The sequence below is a fragment of the Onychomys torridus genome, chromosome 10 (assembly GCF_903995425.1).
Source record: "Onychomys torridus chromosome 10, mOncTor1.1, whole genome shotgun sequence".
Lineage (NCBI taxonomy): Eukaryota > Metazoa > Chordata > Mammalia > Rodentia > Cricetidae > Onychomys > Onychomys torridus.
The window spans coordinates 84,478,236-84,500,691 of NC_050452.1; the positions used below are offsets into that span (position 1 = coordinate 84,478,236).

General features: G+C 44.3%; 1 protein-coding gene across 8 annotated transcripts in view; it reads left to right on the forward strand.

Moving 5' to 3' along the window:
* Positions 1 to 22,456, forward strand: part of G3bp2 (G3BP stress granule assembly factor 2) — a 77,164-nt gene that overhangs the window by 36,740 nt on the left and 17,968 nt on the right. For 3 of the 8 annotated variants that reach the window (XM_036201064.1, XM_036201063.1, XM_036201067.1), the window contains one exon: positions 21,255 to 21,373. In XM_036201064.1, coding sequence (XP_036056957.1) covers positions 21,279 to 21,373 — 95 coding nt within the window. In that variant the 5' untranslated portion in view covers positions 21,255 to 21,278. Of the gene's footprint in view, positions 1 to 10,710; positions 11,116 to 11,534; positions 11,696 to 21,254; positions 21,374 to 22,456 lie in introns of those variants that run through there. The other 5 variants (XM_036201065.1, XM_036201070.1, XM_036201066.1 and 2 more) reach the window with 3 other exon arrangements.

Here is a 22,456-nt window from a genome sequence, read left to right on the forward strand (position 1 = left end):
TCAGACCCCTAGCTTCAAACTTTTGATAATCTCCTACCTCAGCCTCCTGCGTGCTAGAATTACAGGTTTGAGCCTTCATGCTCAGCTTTATTTTTCTTTTAAAAATCCTATTGTGATCCAGGCATGATAGCATACATTCTTTAGTCCTAACACTGAGGAGGCAGAGGCAGGCAGATTCCCTGGATTTCTGTTAGTTTGAGACCATCCTGGTTTATATAGCAGGTTCCAGACCATTGAAATTGAGGGTTACATTGTGAGACACTGATTCAAACAAAACAAACAAACAAACAAACAAGATACCCCATGTGTGGGGAGGGAAGCTCAATATACATTATTACCCCTTTTCCAAACTTTAGATTCAGTTAAATAATCCTTGATGGAAAACAGGCAGTTTTGTACAAAGTGCTCCATCGACTTTTTAGCCTATTAGTAAATAGAAGCAATTTAGATAAAGATTTTTATAAAACTTTCAGGGTCCTTAAGCATATGCTTACTAGACTGTCCATTTAAAAATCTTACTGTGTGTGTATGTTACATTAGATTTTCCTTTTTTTTTTTTTTTGTGGTGGTGGTGGTGGAGATTGAACCCAAGGCCTTGATCATACTAGAGAAGTACTCTGCCACTGAGCTATATCCCCAGCCCTGGCTTTTTTCCCCCCCCAATGGATAGGACCTTGTTTATGATGTTTCCTGTCTTTTTTTTTTTTTTTTTAAATTTGGATTTCTAAGATTACCTCAAAGGAAGCACATTTCCCCCTTTGGGGACTGTGTCTGAAAACCATGTACTCGTTACCCAGTGAAGACCGCTGTCTAGTCCATGACCATCTGGCCTCAGGCAATCAGGTCAGCCTTAGGCTCACTATACAGCTAAGGATGCCCGAGCTTCTGATGATTGCAAGCATTTGCTACATACCTGTAATGCATGCTACGGTACCCGTGTATGCATGCTACAGTACCTGTGTATGCATGCCACCTACCTGTGTATGCATGCTATCATATCTGTGGATGCCGTGCTGGGATCAAACTCAGGGCTTCCTGAGCCAGACAGGCACTATTGACGTGAGTCACACACCCAGTCCAGATCATAACCTTTTGGGTTGTAGATGTGTTTTAGGAGTCAATGAAATATGTACCCTTTCAGGGGAAAAAAAAAGACACGTAATTATATATATGCAAAATGTTTGTGATTTTACAAACTCCTCAAATATGCATAGACTTTGGGCTGAAAAACATTTGGTTTAAACCACTGTTAAAAGAAATACATCCACTTAAGTAACCTAGAAATGCTATCTTTTTAAATAATGGCTTATTTACAGGGGAAGGCCCGTGCTGGAGCCAGTGTGTGGAGGTCAGAGGGTAACTTTGTGGAACTGGTTTCTTCCCACTTTATGTAGGTTTGAGGATCGAACTCAGGCCGCCAGGCTTGCACAGAGGCACTTTGCCTTTCCGTCATCTCACCAGCCCTTCAACCATCTTTACTAATAAGTAAAGCTTTTAAAATCTTCTTACTTCTGTGAGTTCCGGGACAGCTAGGGCTACACAAGTGAAATCTTCAAAAAACAAAAGCAAGCCGGGCGGTGGTGGTGCACGCCTTTAATCCCAGCACTCTGGAGGCAGAGCCAGGCGGATGGATCCCTGTGAGTTCCAGGACAGCCAAGGCTTCACAAAGAAACCTTGATTCAAAAAAACAAATACAAACAAACAAACAAACAAAAAAGAGAAAACCACACACTGCAAACCTTTGCTTCTAACACTATCAACATGTCAACATGTTTTACCCAAGTAATAAGCAATCTGTTATTTTCGGTTCTGTTTCCCTTTTCAGGTCACCACCACAAGAGTAGGTAACTTGGGGTCATGTTTCTGGAGTTAGGGTGAGGCCTCACTGGGTCACTAAAGCCTGGCTACACAGAGAAGAGAAATGGGAGTTTCGCTCAGTTTTGAGCAGGTGCCCAGCCATATACAGGGAGTCAATAAGGCAGAGGTCAGAGAGGCTGTCTGGAGGCAAGAGGATGTAGACTAAATGTTTAGAAAGCCAGGCTTACTAGGGCGCGTCTTGATTCAGAGGGAGCTTCCTGCCTTAACCCCAAACCTCCTCCTTACTTCTGCTGAGATAAATCTTCTGCAGGCATGGAACCCCAGCCAGCTCAGCTACCAGACAATAAGGAAGCAGTTACCTTGGAAACACAGAGGTGGGAGATGGGGCTGATGCTGACCCTGAACAAAGGATGCTTGACTGTGTTCCTCTCTAAACTGGCCTGGAGGTAGAAAGGGCGGAGCACCAGTGGCTAATCTCTGTGGAGAGGTGTTTCTCCAGTCAGAAGTTTCATGGGGAGGCTGCTATCATCTTTTAAGCCTCCTGCCTGCTGACGGATGCCCTGTATTTTTCGTGCAGTTTGTTTCCTACTGTCTTAGACAGTTTCACAGACTGGTTACTGAAAGAGATGAGTAAATTTGACTCTACCTAAGACACACACCATGGTTTCTCCACTCTCCCCCCAAACCTAAGTATTTAACCCAAAAAGGGATTAGGGGATAGACAGGTGGGGCTGGGGATACTTGCTCCAGCTCTCTGTATGCATACTGTTTTTATGCAGTCTGACTTTATGCAGAACTGTGTTGGGGTCCCCTGATAATGCTTTCTTTTTTCCCTGTGTTCTTTCTCCCAACCCTTCTTTACACACACACACACACACACACACACACACACACACACACACACACACACACACACCCAAGACCCTTGCTCTGTACCCAGGCTTCTCCTGCACTGGGCTCAAGTGATCTCTTGCCCCAGCCTTCTAAGTACTAGGAGACACAGACTCATGTCTGGCTTACATTGTTTTTACCATGGGAATCATACATGTAATGTATACCTTACCAGGAACCATGCTAAGTACTATAAATAATCTTCATATCCACCCTAAATCCCATCCTTGAACTGACCCAGTGAGTTTCATAGAACTACTTGGTGAAGAAGATGGCGTTGATCATGTACTTCACCCTTTTGTATTTCAGTGAGAATTGATTCTTCAGCTCTGACTTCTCCAAGGCAGTCTCCTACTTCTCTGAGAACTCTGGCTCAGCAGTATTCTTTGACACTAACTTAATCCATAGGGCCTGATTAAGGAACTGCCAGAATTCCATTCATAAAGAGAGAGGCAAATTCTCAATAAACAAACTGTGTCCTGATGTGCATGGTGAGCATGAAGTCTGAGAGGAGAGCTGGATAATGTGAAGGCATTTTACACTCACACTATAAGGCCTGAAGATGGAAACATGCCTGTAGCCCAGTAATGGCCAGAGTAGCCTTGTCTGACAGGTAAAGGTCTATTGTGGATGAGTAAGAAAACACCGACAGCATTTTTCTCTGGACCCCAGGAAACTCAGCACAGAGACAGATGCTTCCTTTGTTTATATTGTCTTAAGCTAGGCTTTTCCAGGCTCCTGTTGTCTCTTATATCGCTCAGCCTGGGGCGGTTCTACCTGTCACCGTAGCCTCATGATTCCTGAAGTGTCTATTAAAACTCAACCAATCCAGATGAGTTGTCTTGTCAATCTTATAGTCTGTTTCTTGGTAGGGTGGTTTTGGGTCATGATTGCCTCTAAGAGCTGAAGCAGGTATAAAATGAATGGGTAGTATAGCTATTATATGTACTTTTCTGGATGTGTGACATGTTTTATATATAATAATGAAATGGAGAGGAAGAGACTTTCTGACCTTAATCTACCCAGCTTTACTGAGAGGAACTGCATGGAAAGACTACAGGGAAAAGTTTGTACCTGATTCCCCTTCAGGCCATTGTAGGCTTTCTCCTCTCTTGTTCTCAAAGGAATACCTCTCCATGAATTTAAAAGAAGCCAGCTGCACTAAAGGAAAGCCCTAGAATTCCCCAGTAATTTTTTTTTTTTTTTTCATTAAGGAAGACTTGCTCAAAGGCTGTGGAAGTTTATCACTTTATCAGGTGAGGCATGACATGGTGACAGGAGACAGAGTCTCTGATTAAAATGTTATCATTACATATATTTGTGCACGTGTGCATAGTGTAAGAACATGCCACTATACCCATGCACATGGGGAGGCCAGGACAACCTGTGGAGGTCAGTTCTCTACTTTAACCATGGGGGTCGTGGGGATCCAACTCAGGTCCAGGTCTGTTGGGATGTGGCAAGTGCCTTTACTCACTGAGCTGCCTCTCTGGCCCTTGGCTGTCTTTTCTCACACTGGCTATTTTTAATCTGGGCTAGCCTACCTACTTTCTACTGTGGTGAAACTAGAATGGAATGGGATGCCTGTCTCAGTGTTCTGTTGCTGTCAAGAGACACCATGACCAAAGCAACTTCAAAATAACCCCAAAACATTTAACTGGAGGCTTGCTTACAGTTTCAGAGGATGAACCTGCGGCTTTTCTTTATCAACACTTACTGTTTTTTAAAATCTGATCGTCTGGTTGTCTTATTTTCACTTGGTTTGTCTCACTACTTATGTGATCTAGTGGTTTGGTTTGGCGTGTGTGGTTAGAGGATACAAATGTTTGCTGTGAGAGAGAGTCAGAGCTCTGAATGAGAAATTACCATTTTGCATTGCCTTGGGCACTAAGAAGATGCTTTGTTTTATTTGAAAGTAACAAGACTAACAACAGAAAGGTAGACAAGGTGCAGTAAAACATTAAGCTAGTCAAAGACATGAAATATGCTTCTACTGCATACAAAACTGACTACCACATTTTTTATTTGAAATTATATCATAGCCAGGCGTGGTGCTACATGTCTACAATCCCAGCATTCAGAAGGTAGGGAAAAGAAGATGCAGGCGTCAAGGCTAGCCTCAGCCACACAACAGGTTTGGGGCCAGCTGAGGCTATGTGAGGTGCTGTTTTATTTTTTCCGCTTGGTTAAGACAGGGTTTCTCTGTGTAACTGCCCTACCAGAACAAGGTTAGTCTCAAACTTTCTGCCCCCTGAGTCCTGGGATGAAAGGCATGCATTACCACCACCTAGAGGCCCTGTTTAAAAAAACAAAACAAAACAAAACAAGGGGTTGGGGATTTAGTTCAGTGGTAGAGCACTTGCCTAGCAAGCGCAAGGCCCTGGGTTTGATCCTCAGCTCCAAAAAACAAACAAACAAAAAACCCAAACCAAACCAACCAAACAAACAAACAAAAAACAAAACTAAGAAGAAAAAAGTTATCATATAAACATATTTGACTTGAGATTGAAACAAAAATGTCACAGAGTATTATTAAATATTTACATTTAGAGCTTTAGATATGTGTGAGTAACACACACACTTCACAGAGCTTTTTATTTTTATTTTTTTAAGGAGATGAATTCATCTTGACTTCTAGACAAAAATTCTCCCCATAGGTTTGACTAATATGTACTTTTCCCCCTGCAGGACATCCTTTTATATGGCTGATTATGTTTTTATGTTTCTTATCAATTAGATGTTCATGTTGGTTTTTCATTAAGTTTTATTATTCCCATGATTTACATTTGTGACAAAAATGTGCAAATATGTAGCTTTACTTTGGTTATATCCTAATTTTCTAATTTATTTGATTACCTAAGCTAACCTGCCTAGCCATTGGGAAAAATTAAGTTTATTTATGTACTAATGGAAAACAATGGCCAACTTATATGGTTTAAGGGAAATAAATATGATCCTGTTACTCTTCTCTCTTATACATATATATTATTTTAAAATGTATTTATTATATGTATGTACTTAGATATAACTCATTTCTATCTGCCAAATAGTGTCAACATTTTTTTTTATTCATTGATTACACTGTGTGTGTGTGTGTGTGTGTGTGTGTGTGTGTGTGTGTGTGTGTAATGTTATGTAATGGGAGGTGGGGTCAAATCCAAAGCCTTGCATATAGCAAGGTAGGTGCTCTGCTACTGAGCTGTATTCCTAGCCCTATTAGTTATGTGTATTTTCTGTCTTATAGCAGACATGCGGCATTGCAGAGAGCAGGTAAAACCAGAACCTTCCTTACAGGGAACATCCTACGAAATGACAGACAGTGGTGGGAAGTGGGAAGTGTCCTGAGCTGAAGCAGAGCAGGGCAAGGAACGGCCATGACTGTTGTCTTCTTAGGATTTAGGGGTCCAAGTCCTGCGTGCACACTGGCATTAGATCAGAACATCTTTGAATGAAGTAGCATGTATGTTGTATTTTATTTCTTTTGTTTATGCGGAGTAAGAAGACATTCACCAAAGTTCCTTCTTACTTTCTCAGTGTTACCTGTGTTACCCAGACTAAAACTCCTGGAGCATTCTTCCCTTCCTTAGACTTCTCTCCAGTATGCACTTAATTGGCATGTTTTGTTTGGGGAAGTTATTTTTTTCAAAGCTTTTATTTTATTTGTATTAGTGTTTGGCCTGCATGTGTGTTAATGCACCACATACATGCACTGCCTTCTGAGTCACCATTTGTATGCTGGAAGAGAAGCTGGTGTTCTTAACCACTGAGCCAGCCCTTGTGATTTTTTTTTTTTTTTTTTTTTTTTTTTTTAATACATGGTTTCTCCATAGCCCAGGCTGGTCTCCAACCCATGGTCTTCCTCCTTCATCCTTCTGAGTGCTGGGATTGGCCATGTGCCAGCCTACCAGCTATAGCCACATGGTTCTCAACTTCCTCTTTTCCTTATTAGTCTTTGCCCAGACCCTTGCACTCTTTCCCCTTTACAAAGATAAACTAGGTGCCCCAGAGAAGGCACAGTGGTAGGTGCAGGTATAGGAGTCAGTGCATGGATCTGTATTTGTTACTTTTCTGTTGCTCTGCTAAAACACCATGACCACATACAAGCTATAGAAGGAGTTTATTCTGGCTTGCGGTTCCAGGGGGATCAGAATCCATCATGATAGGCAGGCATGGCAGCAGGCACGGAGGCAGGGTTGGGAAGCTGAGAGATGACATCTTCAGGAGCAGAGTTAGCAAACTAGAACTGTGACAAGGCTCTAAACCCTCAAAGCCCTCCCCGGTGCCTATTTCCTCCAGCAAGACTGCACATCCCCATAACCTCTTCAAACTGCCCCATCCACTAAGAGTTCAAATGCATGACCCCCTGAGGGGGGAACATTCAAACTACCACAGTCTCAACGTATACCCTCAAGGCAGGTGATTATTAATTACAAAGGAAAAGGGGCATAGTAATTTTGGATACTGTTGGGAATCACCAGATACAATTTACTGATTTTTTTTTCCCTTCAGACTTTTGACAAAGGTTCACATCAGAGACCTTGTAATGGGAAGTTAGGCATATGAGTAGAGCTGAGATGGCATGAGAGAAATGGAAGCAAGGTAGAATTAATAGGTTCAGTATAGTATTAGGGAAGCCTAGAAGTAGGTAAGGACTTACAATTTATTATTGCCTTTAGGAGGTTTGAGAAATGCCATCTGATTTGTAGCTGTGAAAGATCTGGCTTTTAGCCTAGCATTGGAGGCACACACCATTAATCTCAGCACCGGTGAGGTCGAGGCAGGCAGATCTCTGAGTTCGAGGCCAAGCCTGGTCTACAAAGCGAGTTCCAGGACAGCCAGGGCTACACGGAGAAACCTTGTCTGGAAAAATAAAACAAACAAACAAACGAAAAAAGATCTGGCTTTGTGAGAGGGATGGACTTTAATAGAATTAAGTGGAGGTATGGCAACCAGGTAGAAAAGGTTTGCAGTAGGATTGAACTACAATAGCAGCAGAAACAGTGATGTGTTTAATCTAGAATAGTGGAGGTAGAGGGAGCAGAAATGTACTCACATTGGGTGTGTGGTATGATAAAAGAGTGAGGTCAAGGGTGAGATCTTTGGCCTGAGCCTCTTCACCGAGTAGCATTCACACTGACCTCCCTGCTTGCTCCATGGGGACAGTGGTTGCTTCATGGTGATTTTGAAAGGCAGAGAGATTAACTAGGCTCTTACTACATTGTGGAAAGATGAACCTGGCCCAACCCTGGGCAAAGACTACCAGAATGCAGAGGTATTCAGAGAACAGACTAGAGAGACTGTAGGAAATAACAAATGCTAGCTACTTGTGGGAATTGGTTACAGTAACTTACTAAAATTGAGGGTAGCTGGATCTTTTTTTTTTTTTTTTTTTTTAAAGCAATAACCATTTATTGGCAGGGGTTCCTGAGGCCTGCTTTTGTACAGGCCTACAGCTAACAGAGCTGAAATTTTTTTTTTATGCTTTGAAGGATTATAAAAGGAGGGGAGATGAAGACAGGAGCTGATTCTTTGGTGAAGTTTGCCAGCCTCTGCCATAACAGTGGTAAAGTGGGTTCCTAGAGCAACAGTAGCAGAATCCCCTGCGTAATTGTGAGAAATGCAAATTCTATGGCTTCATCACACACCTGTGGTGATATTGTGCTCCCCAAAATATTGTGCACCCTGATAAACTTATTTGGGGTCAGAGAACAGAACAGCCATAATATTAAACATAGAAGTTAGGCAGTGGTAGCACACACCTTTAATCCTAGCATTCCAGAGGCAGAAATCCATCTGGATCTCTGTGAGTTCAAGGCCACACTGGCAGAGTGACACAGGTGCCTTTAATCCCAGGAAATGATGGCAGGAGGCAGAACGGTATTTAAGCCGTGAGGAGGAGGAACTAGAGGCTGGTTAAGCTTTAGGCTTTTAGCAGCAGTTCAGCTGAGATCCATTCTGGATGAGGACTCAGAGGCTTCCAGTCTGAGGAAACAGGATCAGCTGAGGAATTGGCAAGGTAAGGCAGTGGCTTGTTCTGCTTCCCTGATCTTCCAGCATTCACCCTAATACCTGGCTTCAGGCTTGTTTTTATTAATAAGAACTTTAAAGATTCGTGCTACACACACCTGCCGAGTCAGAAAGGCTGGGAGGTGGTTTAACAAGCCCAGATCTGATTCAGATGAACATTAGGCCTGCGACCCACTCTCAAGAAACTTCCATCTTTATTCCAGGTTACTGGATAAAGAATACTTATAAAAACACTGCATGGAGCCTAGAACGGTATCACACACCTTAAATCCCAGTACCTGGGAGGCAGAGGCAGACCCATCTCTTGAGTTTATGGCCAGCATAATCGTGATCTAGAGAGGGAGAGTTCCAGGACAGCCAGGGCTACACAGAGAAACGTTGCCTTTAAATATCAAAACCAAAACAAACAAAAAAAGCACTGGATGTAGCTGGAAACAGTTGAAATATTAGCTGTTAATAATAGCAGCGTTCTGTAGTTCACAATTAAGAGTATGGGCTGTGAATGCAGACTGCTTCTGCTGAAACAAGGAATCATCTAATTTATGATTGACACAGACTCCTCATGTAGCCCTGGCTGGCCTGGAACTTGCTTTGTAGACCAGGTTGGTCTAGAACTTGTGGTGATCCCCCTGCCTCTGCTTCCCAGGTGCTGGTGTTATAGGTGTGCCCCTCCATGGAGGTGAGTAATAGGTATGTGTCCTTGGGTAAATAGACCTCATAAGCCTTATTACTTTCCTCGTCTGTAAAGTGTGCATTCACATAGGTAACTACTTTGGGTTTTTGTGAGACATAAGTGATTTCATGTAATAATCAGAGGAGTGCCTGGTCTATAATAGTGTACTTAAAGGGTAATCTGCATATGTAATGCATTAAGGAAAACCATTTCAGATTCATTTAATTAGTGATGGTCTACCCATATATTTTGCATATAAAATTATTAAGCAATCCAAAGTAAAGCCAGTGTAGATTTTGGAGGCTCAAATACCAGCATTGCTGTTTGTGAACCTTTTTTACTTTTAGGAAATACAATGAAAGTGCCATTATAGGACTGTGAGGGAAAACTGATGATATATTTATGTCTGCATCATGCTTGGTTCAGATGTTTCTATTCTCTTCAAATTGCCCTTCTGTGCCTATCACCATTTCATATCTTCATTCCCAATTTCTTTCGCTATCTTAATATTGAAAACATTGCCAGATCTATACTTGGCAAAGTAACATCTTGTCTAGAGGTTCTTTTTCCCATGAATCAAGGTCCATGAGGCAGTATGGTGTCCATAACTAAGTCCCAGAGGCCTAGATCTGTAATAGGGACTTAAAAAAAAAATCTCAAGCCTCGCTTGTAAATGCTTCGTTCTATTTAAGGATGAAACCATCAAGGCTATACAAAAGACAAATCTATACAGCCCATGTCGTATTTTTTTCCCATACTCCCCGGCTCAGGACCCTTTTAAACTAGCTGGATGTCACTGACTTGAAAAGATTAAAACCTCCATTTCCTAGAACAGGTTAATAAGCAGTGTAGGTGTGCTTACTGTACAGAGTTGAAAACTGCATTTTAATTCTCCTCTAAGGCAGCAACCTGCAGACACCTAGTTTAGGGACATGACTACATTCCCTCTCTCTTAGCACGAATAAAGGCACCAGGGTTATCCTTTTGTAAAAGACAGTGCTCGGCGGGGGAGCCAGCTTTCTTGTTCGCGCCACCTGAAAGGACAGGGAGGCTTCAGCATCACTGCAAGAGAAAGGCAGCTTCCTTGTGACGTCAAATCAGCGGGCTCTCGCCCGGGCCCTGGGCCGGTTCCGGTTCCCTGGCTTTCCGGACGCCCGAGTGCGCGAGCGCGGTGCCGTTCTGCGCGTGCTCCGCAGAGGGACGCGAGAAGGTTGGGTCCAGCTCTCCAAAGTGATGCCTGATTGGCTGGCGTTGTTCTGGGGGGTTCCCTAGCCCTTTCGGCAGGGGTAAAACAATAAGAGGGGGCGGCGGCAAAGGGGGCGGGACGTCCGTGTTCTCGTAGCTCGTCGCAGCTCTGAGGCTCTGGGGAAGAGGTGGCGTTGAGGGGCCCGAGCTCGCAGCTCTCCGGATTCCGAAGCCTCAGGCTTACTGAGGGAGGAGAATCTGCTGCGGCCGATCCCGCGACACTCTTGACCTCCGCGCGACGTGCCCGCCGCCGCTGTTGGTTGGAGGTGTGTACGGGGGCCGAGAAGGGGCGGTCTGTGTGGTGGTCGGCAGGGGACATTCCGCTCCGCTCCGCGGCTCGCGGCAACCGTCCAGTGTGTGCGCTCGGTGTCTGGGGTGCTGCGGCAGAAACATTGTTCTCGCCGGCTGCCTGCGCCAGCGAGGGTGCGTGCGTGTGTGCGGAGCCGAGCCTTTCCTGCAAGGTGAGCGGGAGGCTGCGTGGGGAGGAAGATGACCCGCGCGCGTGGTGCAGAGGAGGGCACAGGTGGGGCTGGGGCATGCCAGGATGAGGCTGCTCGGCGGGACCCTCTCCGCCGCAGCTCCGGGAGCGCGCCGACGGGCGCCAAACCGCGGAGCGGGGCGGTGGGCTTCTGCAGAGGTGGTTTCAGGGTGAGCAGCCCACCCGCCTGGCCCCCCGCTTGTCGGCGGCCCTGGTTCCCGGTCGTCGCCCCGCCCGTGGGGGAGGGGAAGGAGGCCGTGTCGGCGGAGGCAGAAGCGACGCAGATGCGAAAGTAGCGGCCTCCGGGCACCATTTCTGTGCCCGGAAACTGAATCCGGGGTTGAAGGTGGCCGCCGCTCCGCTTGCCGGGTGCTCGGAGGCCCCGCTCTTCCCCCCGTTATCCTGAACATGTTCTGATACTAGGGCTGTAACGAGCGAGTCTCCTTCGTCCTTTTTCTGCAGGCGATCTCCAGTTGCCCAGGAATAAAAAAGACGTTTGAGTGCTTTGGAAATGGGTTTTTCATCCCCCATGATATTTTTGAAGAGGGTGAGGGGAGAAGAATGTAAGTTTCTCTAGATGGCGTGGGTTTTGTTAGTGGTATTTGATCGAGGTTTTCTTGCGCCTCAAGAGCAGATTTCTTCAGGTGTCTCTATATTGCTTTGGGGTTATAGGGTCGTGTTCACAATTTTTATACTCCTAAGCTATAAAAATTTGAGTTTTGAGTCGAGTGTATAAAGAGCTGCCTTTTGCCTCCTTAAAAACAAAACACGTGCACCAAAGCTGAATCAAGGAAAATTGATTGCCGCCCTCCCTCCGGGTATGATTGTTGTGCTATTTATTAACTTGAGTTGAGGTTTCTGGTTTTTAGATTCAAGACACCATACCTCGTTTGTTGCAAGTACCAAGATCAGGGAACCATTAACTACAGTTAAAAGGATGCACTGGAATAGATGAGGATAGTAATTTCTTGTCCATATTTGGCAGTTAATATAGCCTTAGGCATGTGAACAAAAGTTTCTAGGTAAGCACCCGCCTTTACCAAATTGAGTGGTCCCTTTCTGGTCTTTAGATGTAAGCCCAGTGTCCCGGGTTTAAGTCGGAAGTCAGAGGCAGGTAGGTCTTTGAATTGGAGGGAGCCTGGTCTCCATACTTGCAAACCAACCAGGCTGCATAGTGAGGTTCTGTCTCTCGCCCCGCCCCCCCCATTGGTTCAGTTTGGATCTTAGGACTGAATGAACTAATCTCAGTGTGTACAAATTACTATGAAAGATCAGTTTTCAGAAGGTTTCAAATGTATTTCCTGGTGGCTTAGGTCATTGAACATTCAGAATTGAAATACTGCTGGGCATAGGCGTACGATTTTAATTGAGCTTCTGAGGGCAGAGGCAGGAAGAGCTTAGTCGAAGGCCAGCCTGGTCTACAGAGTTCCAGGACAGTCAGGAACACACAGAGAAAACCCACTCTCAAAACAAAACCCACAAAAGTGAAATTGAGCTAATGATGGTGAAAGCAAGCCTCCAAGTGGAGTGAACTCGACTGCTTGCAGAAGGGGCAGCTATCAGGAGCAGATGACGACAGCATTGGGTGATTTAGAAGTGAACTCGGGGGAGATCCTGCCCTTCAGGTTCGAGGCACTGCAGTTAAGGGGACATGCTCCCGCTGAGTCGGTGATGAGTGCAGTTTCTTGTTCAGCTTGTGGCTTGGGAACCTCTTGCAAATTTAATAGCTAGACTGGATGTTAACTTAATGACCACGGAGTTGGATTGTTAGGCAAGTTCTAGTTTGGAAGAAATGGTGGGCATTGTTTGCAGCAGGGGATGTTAGCTATATTTGTCTTAGAAATTAAAATAACAAAAATTCAGTATCAGTAACGGGGAATTTACAGATACTCACAATCTCAGAGATAAATTGCGTCTTTTCAACATTTACACTGAAGCACAGATTGGATTGCTTCCGAAAGGAAAGTGGGTGGAATTCAGTTGATCTGTGCAGGGTGGTGATGGTGTACATCTTTAATGCCAGCACTTGGGAGGCAGAGACAGGCAGATCTCTAAGTTCAAGGCCAGCCTGGTTCTAGGACAGTCAGGGACACAGAAACCCGATTCAAAGACTCTTAAAAACAAACAAACAACAAAAAAAACACAAATAAGCAAAAAGATATTAAATTTGCCTCGTTGCTCTTCACTGTGTATTCAGATGTGTGCTGAATAGACAGTAAAGCAAACCAATGCTTCTTTCCAAACCCTTAGCAAAATAACTTTTTTGAGCGTTGGTTTATCTTAATCATCTAATCTCTGGTAATTTATCCTATCCTATATTGTTGTAGTACTAACGGAAATATCTCTTCCTACTTGTGTTCCTGCCTGTTGTTTCTTTTCTCCCCCACTGGAAGTTAGATTTCCAGTTTATTTTTATTGTATTTATTCTGTCCCTTGAGACGGGATCCTGTATAGCCCAAACTAGCCTGGCATTTACTGTGTGTCCTGGGCTGGCCTGGAGTTTGTGGTGGCATCCTGCCTCTGCCTTCTGGGTGCTGGGACTAGAAGTACATGCCACCATGCTTGGCATGAAAATTGAACTGTAAAGTGTTTTAAGAGCGTATTTTACTACTCATAATTATGTACATGCATGTGTATGTGTGTGTATAAAAGGTGCCAGATCCCCTAGAGCTGGAGTTTAAGGCAGGTCATGAGCTGCCAAATGTGGGTGGTGGGAAGAAAGATCCAAGTACCACAGCAATAAAAATAGGGTATAGGTAAAGCAACTTCTGTTCTCAACCCTAAAGATAAGGGGGCGGCAAGTTCTGAAGAACAGAAGCCCAGAATGACCACTCATTAAGAAATGGTATGCTGTCCCACAAAAATAGTGTGTTCATATCATGCTCCCTCACCCCCTATTTAGAGGCAGCAGCGTCTTTGTAGCCCTGGCTGACTTGGAACTCTGCAGACCAGACTGACCTTGAACTCAGGAGATCTGTCTTCTGCCTCCTGTGTTTTGGGATAAAGGAGTGGGCCACTACCCAGCCTGTAAGTCAGTTCGGGTCTGTCTCCCCCCCACCCCCCCCCCCACAGATAGGGTTTCTCTGTGTAACAGCCCAGGCTGTCCTGGAATTTGCACTGTAGACTGAGCTGGCCTTGAACTCACAGAGAGCCTCTCTGCCTCTGCTTCTTGAGTGCTGGGGCTAAAGGCGTGTGCCATCACCACACCTGGTGGACTTTTTAAAGTATTTTTTTAATTCTTGATCCTGTGGGTGATTCTTCCAAAGCAATTTAACTTTCTTCTTTTCTTCTTTTCCTTTTTTCTGTTTTGACTCATGAGACTGGCTATGTGGCAGTCCTTGATGTTATGGGTCTCACCATGTAGACCAGGCTAGCTATGTACAGCGAGCTTCCTGTCCACAGATGTATTCACAGTATGTTGCACCCCCTCCCCTTTTGAGACAGGGTCTCTATATAGCCCTGACTGTCCTAGAACTCTATTCTAGCCTTGAACTCAGCCAAAGCAGATTTTCTTGAGTGTAAATAATGAAGACCTCATACTACTGACAGAAAAGTCTTGTCCTTGGAACGAGACTGAGAGGCCTTTATCTCTTTGCCTCTGTCAGTTTCATTTTTCTGTAAATGAAGTTAGTACCCTCCCTATTCAAGGAGGTAAAGGAAGCAAGTAGGGTACTCATGAAACTCAAGCATAATGTGAGGCTGCGCATGGGCCTTTAATCCCAGGACTCAGGAGGCAGGGCCGGCAGATCAGATTGGAGGCCAGCCTGGTCTACAGAGAGAGTTCCAGAGCAGCCAGGGCTACACAGAGAGAGAGAGAGACCTTGTCTCAGAAGGGGTGATGGTAGTGGAAGCATAAAACCATTTAACGGTTGGTCCTTTTTAAGCCCCTCTCCTTCAGAGCTTGCCCCTATCCTCAGGGTTGAGAACACAAGTTGCTTTATCCACATCCTCCTCGTTCTGTTGCTGTGCTTCTTGGGTCCAAGGTCTGCCACGACAAATCTGAGTTCCTTGTCCTAAAAGTGTGTGGCGAGTGTTGTAGCCATTTAAAATGGGCCTTGGCCTGAGTGTGAGCCCTGCTGAGGGAGTGGGAGTGAGCAGCCTGCTGTGGAGATAAGCTGGGGCTAAGCATGGGCAATCTGTGATAGCAGTTTCTGGTAAACTAATTGGAGACATTCTTCCCATGAATAAAATGTCTATATAACCTTCCAAGGTTGGCAGTTTGTCTGCATTTCCTCCTCCTCCTTATCGAGGTGTTTTTTTAATAAGAATGATTTCTTCTCCACAAATATTTATTTTGCCTCTTCTCTCCAAGCATTGAAATAACCACCAAAGAATGACATGAAATTTCACACAACTAATTGCAGTGAGTGAATTTTTTTTATTGTGTTTTAATGCTTTTAAAGATTGAAGGGTCCTGTGAATACAGAGCCCTTGCTTACCACATGCAAGCCCCAGGTTTGATCCCTGGCTTCCATAAACTGCATGTAGGGATGTTACACTATAATCTGCTTCTCAGTCAGTGAAGCAGGAGGTCAGAAATTTAAGGTCATTCTGGGCTACGTGACACCCTGTGTCAATATCAAAGGTCCTTTTGTTTGAAAATGCTCGGGATCATAAGTGTTGAAGTTGCAGCATTTTTAGATTTTGAACTGTGCATAGGCTTAAACATCTCTAGTCTGAAAGCTGGAAAGTTCTGAAATTTGAAACTTTTTTTGGTTTTTCGAGACAGGGTTTCTCTGTGTAGCTTTGCTCCTTTCCTGGATCTTGCTCTGTAGATCAGGCTGGCCTTGAACTCAGAGATCGGCCTGGCTCTGCCTCCCAAGTGCTGGGATTAAAGGCGTGTGCCACCACTGCAAACAGTGGCATTAGTAGTTGTGGCCCAGTATTTGTAATTAGAGTTTGATTTTCTAAAGAGCTAGCTATCACTAGTGATGCAGCAATGTCTCCTTAGTAAGAACATGGAGAAGAGGCCTTTAAGACCTCTCTGAAATGAATGAGAATTAACTGTTTTTGCTTTGGGTAACTTTATCTTTTCTATTTAAATCTGCTCTAATAATTTTTATTGTGATTTTTAAAATTAATTTTATTCTTTTGTTCATTGTATACACTGCCATTTAAAATTTTTTTTGAGTTGAGGATTGAACCCAGGGCCTCTAGGCAAGGGCTCTACCACTGAGCTAAATCCCCAACCCACACTGCCATTTTTTTTTTTTTTTAAAGATTTATATGTGTTCTGTCTGCACATATCCCTGCAGGCCAGAAGAGGGCACCAGATCTCATTACAGATGGTTGTGAGCCACTATGTGGTTGCTGGGAATTGAACTCAGGACCTTTGGAAGAGCAAACAGTGCTTTTAACCTCTTGAGCCATCTCTCCAGCCCCATGGAAAACAGGCTTTTTTTGGAGCTGAGAATTGAACCCAGGAACTTGCGCTTACTAGGCGAGCGCTCTACCACTGAGCTAAATCCCCAACCCCGCCATTTTTTTTTTATTAATGAAGCCATAATTTAATTTTAAATTTTATTCTTCCCTTTTCAATGTCTCATTTTATGGGGCTGACGTTCCTAGCCCCGAAGTCTTTATTAATGTGTGTGGATGTTTGTGCCTCCCTTGTGCCTGCAGAGGCCAGAAGAGGGCATTGACTCCACTGGAACTGGAGTTATACATGGTTGTGAGTTGCCACGTGGTTGCTGGGAATAAGAGCCAGGTCCTCTAGAAAGAAGAACAGCAAGTGAAAGGTCTTAACACCAAGCCATTTCTAGACCTTCTGTTCTTTTCTCTCCAAGATGGGTTTCTCTGCATAACAGCCCTGGCTGACCTAAAACTATCTTTGTAGACTAGGCTGGCCTTGAATTTATAGAGATCTGCCTGCATCTGACTCCTGAGTTTAGTTTACCTCCCTGGGATTAAAGGCGTGTGCCACCACACCCTGTTACCCTCTCTTCCCTCCCTCTCTTTTTTTTTTTTTTTTTTGCTTTTTCAAGACCGGGTTTCTCTATGTAGCTTTGCCTTTCCTGGAACTCACTCTGTAGCCCAGGCTGGCCTTGAACTCACAAAGATCCACCTGCCTCTGCCTCCAAGTGCTGGGGTTAAAGGTGTGTGCCACCATGCTCTGCTACCCTCTCTTGTTCTTTATTACTTTTTCTCTACATAACTGACCATTTGTTGTTCCAGCATATTTATCCCCATTTCAACTTACTTATTTTTAAACCTTAAGTAATATTTTTAGTATAATAAGACTTTGGTCATTAAATATTACTGTGTCAGACAGAAATACATTATTACTACTTTGGCTACACTGAAACTGGGTAGTTTTTTAGTTTAGTGATGTTAATGCCAGGCATGGTGCTTTTACCTAATTCCAGAATTCAGGCAGTTGTGAGTCTCTGTTGCAAAACCAGTAATGTTGAATATATGTTCATCTTCATTGATGATATGGGCAAGATAGCTAAAACCCCTGACTCAACTTTTTAGTCTTCTAAAACCGTATTTTCTCTTGAACTCCCCTCCCCCTCTAAGACCTATCTTACTGTAGATCTGGCTGGCCTCAAACTCAGAGTGCTGCTATGTCTAGCTTTGTTTGTTTATTTTTTAAAAAACATTTTATGTGTATGGTGGTTTTGCCTGCATGTCTGTACCACATGTATATCCCTGGTGCTCAAGAAGAGAAGACCAGGAGAGGGCCTTGGATTCCCTGAGTGTTAACAATTTCAGAGTTACTACACATTGACATGCAGACTGTTAGTTATTTAGGCAGCGCTCTTACCCCGCAAGGAACACGTCCCAAACATGACAAATCCACAGAAGAGCTGTTTATTAATATAGGACAGGAAGAGACAGACAGACGACAGCCTGTGTGAAGCACACATGTGGGTGAGGAGAGGAGAGGAGAGAGAGACCTGTGCAACATGGCGCCGGCTTTTTAAAGAGTGGGCCACGCATGCGTACAGGACCACATGTGGCTACTTCACGCCACACACGTGCGTAGATTACATGGCCGCTCACGCGCTTTACGCAACCATGTAAAGCCACGGAGCCCTAGCCACTCGATGTTCTGACCTGGAAATGGCTGTTTTGAACCGGAAATAATTAGACGGTCCGCCAGGCAAGCGCAACCGTGTGGACATGTTGTAATTTTCTATCATAGACAGCATAAGCTATAGATTTCCTACCTATCTTTGAAAGCGTGGATTTGATGGTCCATCATGGCGGTCAGTGATGGAGGTGGAGGCAGCCTTCCAATTATGACTGTGACGTGTGGTTTCTGCTGCCTTCCCTCCTCCTTCAGTCATTTTCTAGTCTCCCAGTTAAAGGTGATAACAGTTTTTATAACAGAAAATACAGGGCTTCAGAGAGATGGCTCACAACTTAAGGGCACTTTACAAGTTCAATTCCCAGCATCCACATGGTGGCTTACAATTAATTGTCCATAAAATCCCAGTTCCAGGGGATCTTATACCCTCTTCTGATCTCAGTGGGTACCAGGCATGCATGTGTTATACAGAAATATGGCGAGCAAAACACTCATATAAAAGAAAAACTTTCCTTAAATATTATTTGTTTGTTTGTTTATTTATTTATTTTGTATACAGTGTTCTGCTTTCATATATGGCTGCAGGCCAGAAGAGGGCACCAGATCTCATTACAGATGGTTGTGAGCCACCATGTGGTTGCTGGGAATTGAACTCAGGGCCTTTGGAAGAGCAGTCAGTACTCTTAACCACTGAGCCATCTCTCCAGCCCAAGAAATAAAAAAAGAAAGTAAGGCCAGGCAGTGGTGGTGCACACCTTTAATCCCAGCACTCTGGTGGCAGAGGCAGGCAGATATCTGTGAGTTCGAGGCCAGCCTGGTCTATACAGAGGGAGTTCCAGGACAGCTGGAGCTACACAGAGAATCTCTGTCTTGAAAAAACAAAACAAAACAAAACAAAATACAGGACTTGGCTCTAGTCCAAGCAGGCCTGAACAAACCCCTCATGATTTTGAGTGCCTTAGGTTGAGAGGCCTATGCCACTAAACTTGGTTTACAAATTCATTTCAGTATTATAACCTTGGCAGTGCACACCTTTAATCCCAGCACTCGGGAGGCAGAGGCAGTCAGATCTCGTGTGTTCTAGGCCAGCCTCGAAAAACAGAACAAAACAAATGTGTAGAGGGACAGTTGAAAAAAAAAAAGCAGCAGCTAATTAGAGCACAATGTACCATTGAAGTCACTAGAGTTGCCCTTAACCTCTGTGCACATCTAATACGGTGATTACAGGATGTCTTCGGGTATGAAATTACTTAGTTGCTTAAAGAAAACCTGCATTGGAATTTGTTACACTAGGAGTCAGGCAGCGTTCCATTTGTGTGATGTACACTAAGATGTGTGGTTGGTTTTGTTTTGTTCTGTGGTTTCCCTTCAGGACTTTGAAGGATAACAAGAGGGGCTGGGCAGGGCACTGCACAGTTCTGGGTGCTTCCTGCCTTTCCAGAGGCCCCAGGGCTCGTCCCTCACCACTCACCTAAGGTAGCTCACTGCCCTCTGGAACTCAAGCTCCAGGGCATCCGGCACCCTCTTCTGGTCCCTGTGGATGCACACATGCCCACATGCACAGAAATAAAAAGTCAAGTAGCCTTCGAGGTTGTGGGTGTATGTTCCTGTGTGTTCTGTCTATCTACACACATCTTTTAGTACTTAGGATTGAACCCAGGGCTATTGGAATCAGTGTACTAGTCTCTACCAGTGAGCCACTGTCAACCATATTACCCCCCTTTTGGAAGAACAAGCAGTGTTTGTGACGCTCTGTCTGTGCTTAGAAGTGGAGGTCAGGAGACAGACTGGGAGTTAGTTCTTTCCTCTGTGTTTATTGGTCCTCCTGGGGAGTGGAGCTCAGGTCAGGCAAACCTTTATCTCCGGAGCCATCTCAGCTCGCTGGGCACCTTCCTCCTCCCCCTCCCTTTTCTTTAAAAATTTTCTTGTGTGTGTGTGCATGCCTGCTCGTATGTATGTATAACACGTGTACATGGTATCTGTGGAGGTCAAGACGGAATTTGGTCCTCTGGAATATGGTTGTGAGCTACCATGTGACTGCTGGGAACTGAACCTGGGTCCTCCACAAGAGCAACAGCACTTTTGATGTTGAGCATACTCCAATCCCAAGATTTATTTTTAATCGTGTGTATTTGCGTATCTGTGTGTGATATGTGTACATGGGTGCCTTCAAGGCTAAAGGTTCAGATTCCCTGAAACTGGAGTCACAGGGAGTTATCAGCCACCTAACATGGGTGCTGGGCATCAAATTCTAGGCATTTGGAAGAACACCTCTTAACCATGAGCCATCTGCAGCCTGCTGCCACGGATGCTTCATGTTTATCCTAATTAGACTGCTCTGAGGGCTATATGTCTAAAGTAAATAATAAGTTGCATTTAACAAAGCTTATTCTTTTTTTTTTTTTTTTTTAATTTAATGTGTGTGGGTGTTTTACCATTCTGTGTGCCTGGTGCCCAAGGAGGGCAGAAGAGGCCCGCAGATCCCCTGGAACTGGAGTTAAATGGCTGTGTGCCTTAATGTGGTGCTGGGGATTGAACCCGGTCCTCTAAGAGCAAGCAGTGCTCCTAACTGCTGAGCCATCTCTCTAGCCTGTTAATACAATTTTTTTAAGCTTTTTGTTTTTGTTTGTTTTTCGAGTCAGGGTTTCTCTGTATAGTTTTGGTGCCTGTCCTGGATCTCCCACTGTAGACCAGGCTGGCCTCAATCTCACAGAGATCTGCCTGGCTCTGCCTCCTTCCTAAGTGCTGGGATTAAAGGCGTGCACCACCATGTGGTTGCTAGGAATTGAACTCAGGACCTCTGGAAGAAGTCAGTGCTCTTAACCTCTGAGCCATCTCTTCAGCCCTTGGTTTGTTTTTTGAGACACATTTCTCTGTGTAGTGCTGGCTGTCCTTGAACTCACAGAGATCCACCTGCCTGTGCCTCCCAAGTGCTGGGATTAAAGGCGTGCACATCACTACCTGGCCTGTTAATAACATTTTAAAAATGGTGTTAGTTTACTTTATTCTCATTTTTTGTCTGTGAAGATTTATCCATGGTATTTTACAGGGATGATTTAATGGCTTTTTGTCTTTGGTTTTCTCCCCAGAATTTGACATTGTGCAGCAAAGAAATGGTGATGGAGAAGCCCAGTCCGCTGCTTGTGGGGCGGGAGTTCGTGAGGCAGTATTACACTCTGCTGAATAAAGCGCCTGAGTACTTGCACAGGTACGGTGAGACCTTCCTTCATATAACACGACATGTCCCATAGTATAATACATTTGGTGTCTCACACACACACACACACACACACACACACACACACACACACCCTCTTTAGTAGCTCATGTTTCATTATTCTAATGTGAGGCCTGACTCACTAAAGGGTTTTAATGAGCAATTGGAAATCATTGACTTAAATGTATCTTTAAGTTCTCTCTCTCTCTTTTTTTTTTTTTAAGATTTATTTATTCAGAAGAGGGCGCCGGATCTCATTACAGATGGTTGTGAGCCACTATGGGGTTGCTGGGAATTGAACTCAGGACTTCTGGAAGAAGTCAGTGCTCTTAACCTCTGAGCCACCTCTCCAGCCAAGTTCTCATAGTGTTGTGAAAAACTGCTATATACATGCGAAAGATTTTTATTTCTTCTCATTTGAAAATAGTATTAGCTTTGTGAGACACTTAGTAGCCTTGTTCACTATTTTGACAAGAGTTAAACATCTGTAAGGTTGAAATGAAATACGTGTAGTGTAGTTTTTGCTGAATACCGTTCTTCTGGATGTGCTTGTGCAAGTGAAAGGGGAGATGACAGAAAGACAGACAGACAGAGAGGAGTCTATACGGTGCTTCAGGACAGAGTTGACGATGTACATCCTGTTTCCCTCCTGCTGAAAGCCTGTGACTGATCTTCACCGCTGCACCATCTCTGGCCCGTTACTGATCTTTTTGGGTTTAGGTGGGCACTCTGAAGAGTCCCGGCCCATGTTGATACTCTTCCGCAGTGTGGGAGAGGCTGGTTCTGCTGTTGCTGTTGGCTCCCTGCTGTGGATTCTTTACTTTCTCCTGTAAACTTTATGCTGGTTTTACTCAAGATACTTTGGTTATCTCAAGTGTCATACTTGACAGCTGAGGCTAATAACTATTAGGCATTAGGACAAATAAGTAAACGAGCTGCTCCCAGTCACTTTCCAAGCTTCTGCATTGTACTGAAACATGAAGTGTATAAAATACTTTAATTCCCTCAAATATTTGGGAGTGGAAGGCATTAGGATCGTTACATGAGATTCGGTCTTTCAGAATATCAGTAGTC